We start from the raw sequence: 3,537 nt of genomic DNA on the forward strand, positions 1-3,537 counted from the left end.
GATGGAATTTTTGTTTATTGGTTGATTGATATATGTTTTGTGTTTTTGGTTAAATGTGTAGTTTAGAAATAAGAAATATGGAAAGATTTTTCAAGCCAAAGCCAATAGCACCATCTACTTGTTCGGGTAGTTCGAGCTCAAGACAAAATGAGTGTGACATTGATTTTAATAATCTTGAGAGAGACCCGGGAAAAAGAATTCGAATGAAGGACTATCCTTCTAATATTCAAGATGAGGTCCGCAGAGCATATTTGCAAATGGGACCTTGTAGGCCTACAAAGTATGAGTTCCCATACACTTTGCATGCAAAGAAAAAGCGACGATTTGTTGTTTCGTGGTTTGAAGAATATGATTGGTTGGAGTATAGTATATCTAAAGATGCGGCATTTTGTCTTCATTGCTATCTCTTTAAAATCAACTTTTCACAATTAGGAAGCGATGCCTTCACTGGGGTAGGCTTTAAGAAATGGAAGAATTCAAGAGAATGTTTTGACAAACATGTTGGTCCTATTGGTAGTTTCCACAATAAAGCTAGAGAAGCGGCTAGTTATCTAATGAACCAAAAGACACATATTGAAGCAGTTGTGATCAAACAATCAAAAGAAGAGTGTATGAAATATCTTCTTTGCTTGAATGCATCAATAGATTGCACTAAGTTCTTGTTGCGACAAGGCCTTCCTTTTCGTGGCCGCGATGAAAGTGACACTTCGAATAATAGGGGGAATTATTTAGAGCTCTTGCAATTCCTTGCGGATCATGATGAGAAAATAAAGGAAGTTGTGTTGGAAAATGCTCCGGGAAATCTCAAGCTAATAGCTCCTTCAATTCAAAAAGATATTGTCAATTCATGTGCCTTCGAAACTATTAAGGCTATTATGAAAGAAGTGAAAGAGAGTAAATTCTTTTCTATAATGGTAGATGAATCACGTGATATTTCAACAAAGGAGCAAATGGCGGTGATTTTGCGTTATGTGGACAACAAAGGTCAAGTAATTGAAAGGTTTGTGGGAGTCCAACATGTTACCGAAACAACTTCAAGTAAACTAAAGGAGTCCATTGATGAGTTCTTGAAACTACATGACTTGAGCTACTCCAACCTACGAGGTCAAGGTTATGATGGTGCGAGTAATATGAGAGGTGAGTTCAATGGCCTTAAAAAAAAAAAATTGGATGAAGAAAGTTGTACATTCTATGTTCATTGTTTTGCTCATCAACTACAATTAGCTCTTGTTGCCGTAGCAAAGAAAAACTCCGATGTTGCCGCTTTTTTCACATTGACTAATAGTTTGGTAAATGTTGTTGGATGCTCATGTAAGCGTCGTGATGCACTTAGAGAGAAACAACAAGAAAATCTCTTGAAAACTATTGAAAATGATTGTCTTGAAATGGGGCAAGGGTTAAATCAAGAAACTAGTCTCAAACGTGCTGGGGATACACGGTGGAATTCACATTATGGTGCTTTGATTAGTTTGATTACAATGTTCTCATCTGTGGTGGATGTGCTTGACATGATTGTTGAAGATTGCTACAATGATAGTGCTGGTGAAGCAAAAAGGTTATTAAAAGATTTACAATCTTTTGAGTTTGTGTTCCTCCTCTTTTTTATGAAATCCATATTAGGAGTTACAAACGATTTGTCACAAGCATTGCAAAAAAAAGATCAAGAGATTGTGAATGCAATGGCTTTAGTCAAGACATGTAAAGAACAACTACGTTGCATGAGGAATGATGAAAATTTTGATCTTTTGGTTGATAAAGTATCATCTTTTTGTGTTGAACATGAAATTGAGGTGCCTAATATGGATGATTTATATGTCATTCAAGGGAAGTCATTGCGTAAGGCTCCAAGAAAGATCAATCATCATCATTACAAAGTGGAGCTCTTTTTCGAGGTCATTGATTTCCAACTTAAAGAATTAGATGATCGCTTCGCTGAAGGTAATACCGAATTGCTTATTTGCTTGGCATGCTTGAGTCCGAATGATTCATTTGTAGCTTTTGATAAAGAGAAGCTTGTTCGCCTTGCTCATATGTATCCTAAAGATTTCACGGATCGAGATAGATCGTCACTTCAAGATCAACTTGATATTTACATTCATTTTGTGCGTTCTGATAATGATTTTTCTCAATTGCGGGGAATTAATGAGCTTGCTAAGAAAATGGTGGAGAAAGGGTTGCATCGAACATTTGCATATGTATATTTGCTTATTCAGTTGGCTTTGGTTTTACTAGTTGCAACTGCTTCAGTGGAGAGGGCATTTTCCGCTATGAATATCATTAAGGGTCCACTTCGCAACAAAATGGGAGATCAATGGTTGAGTGACAGCTTAGTTGTTTACATTGAGAAAGATGTTTTTTCATGTATTGGTAATGAAGCTATCATGGAACATTTTCATACCATGAAACCTCGTCGTGGACGCTTGAATTAGGATTTTATAGCTTGTAATATTGTTATGCAAATGATTTTTGAATAAAATGTATTATATTTAACTTTTCAATGTTATTTTTGTCTATAAATTTTTTAACCTTTATTATTGGGACCCCCCGAGTTTAAAATCCTGGATCCGTCACTGGATGGAAGGAAGACCGAATTCTATTCGTAGATGCAAGGTAGAAATTAAGCCACACAAACATGAAGTTTTTATATGTTTTCACTTTCTGAAATTAGAGCTTTCCACATCAACTGAAAGAATTGATCGAATATCTTGGAACTCTGTGAAGTTACGCTGTAATTACGTGATTTGATTGGTATTCTTTTGTTCTCTCTCAGACGAAGAAGCTTAGTGACTACACTGCCATGAATTGCTGGCAAATTAGATTTTTATTCAAGATTGCTGAATCTAAGAGGCAGATTTTGAAGTACTTGCAATGCATAGTGTTTTCTCAGTTAGGAATCGTCTTGTATGTGTTTCTGGAATATGCATTAGTTTTTGCTTGTGTCCTCAGGTTATTAACCAAGGATATGTGTATGGGTATTTTAGTCATATTGTGCATAGCTGTGGTTAAGGTGATTAGCTGTCTTAGTTAATAAGTTTTGACAGCTGTAAGTTTGTTTTAGGCTTTTAGGTATATATATCACTGTAAAGGATAGATTTTATTGATTCAGTTAATACAACAACTTCTTCCTCAAGATACAATTTTCTCTCTACTCTGATATTTGTTGTTCTTCATTCTCATGTTTTCTTGCTGTTTGATGGAGATTTTATGGCTTAATCTGCCATGCTTATGATGGTATCCAGAACCAAGGTTCAATAAACGGGTGAAGAGAATCCTGGTTTGCTCATCAGGCTTAAGGTTTTTCTGCGGTGTCTTTGAGCTGTTTGTGCACGGCATCTTGATCTGCTTGGATTAGGATCTTTGATCTTGGTTGCGACAGCAGGTTTTTCTGCTTTGATCTTCGAAATTGAGTTGTTTCTTAGTATAATTGTGGAATTCTTGCCTCGTTGTTATGAGAATTTATGGATCTGTGGCTTGATGTGATAATTTCTAGGGCACGAAGCCTATAATTGTTTTCTAGGGCACGAAGCCTATAAGTGT

The 3,537-nt window shown here is 36.1% G+C and overlaps 1 protein-coding gene across 1 annotated transcript; it reads left to right on the forward strand.

Annotated features, from left to right (window-relative positions):
* Positions 1-539: 539 nt before the first annotated feature.
* On the forward strand, positions 540-2,501 carry LOC148691601 (uncharacterized). Its single transcript, XM_088683196.1, has one exon. It carries the CDS (start codon positions 555-557, stop codon positions 2,427-2,429), a length of 1,875 nt encoding a protein of 624 aa, XP_088539322.1. The 5' UTR covers positions 540-554; the 3' UTR covers positions 2,430-2,501.
* Positions 2,502-3,537: the final 1,036 nt, after the last annotated feature.

The sequence above is a fragment of the Pyrus communis genome, chromosome 13 (assembly GCF_041283825.1).
Source record: "Pyrus communis isolate YQ-2024b chromosome 13, ASM4128382v1, whole genome shotgun sequence".
Classification (NCBI taxonomy): domain Eukaryota; kingdom Viridiplantae; phylum Streptophyta; class Magnoliopsida; order Rosales; family Rosaceae; genus Pyrus; species Pyrus communis.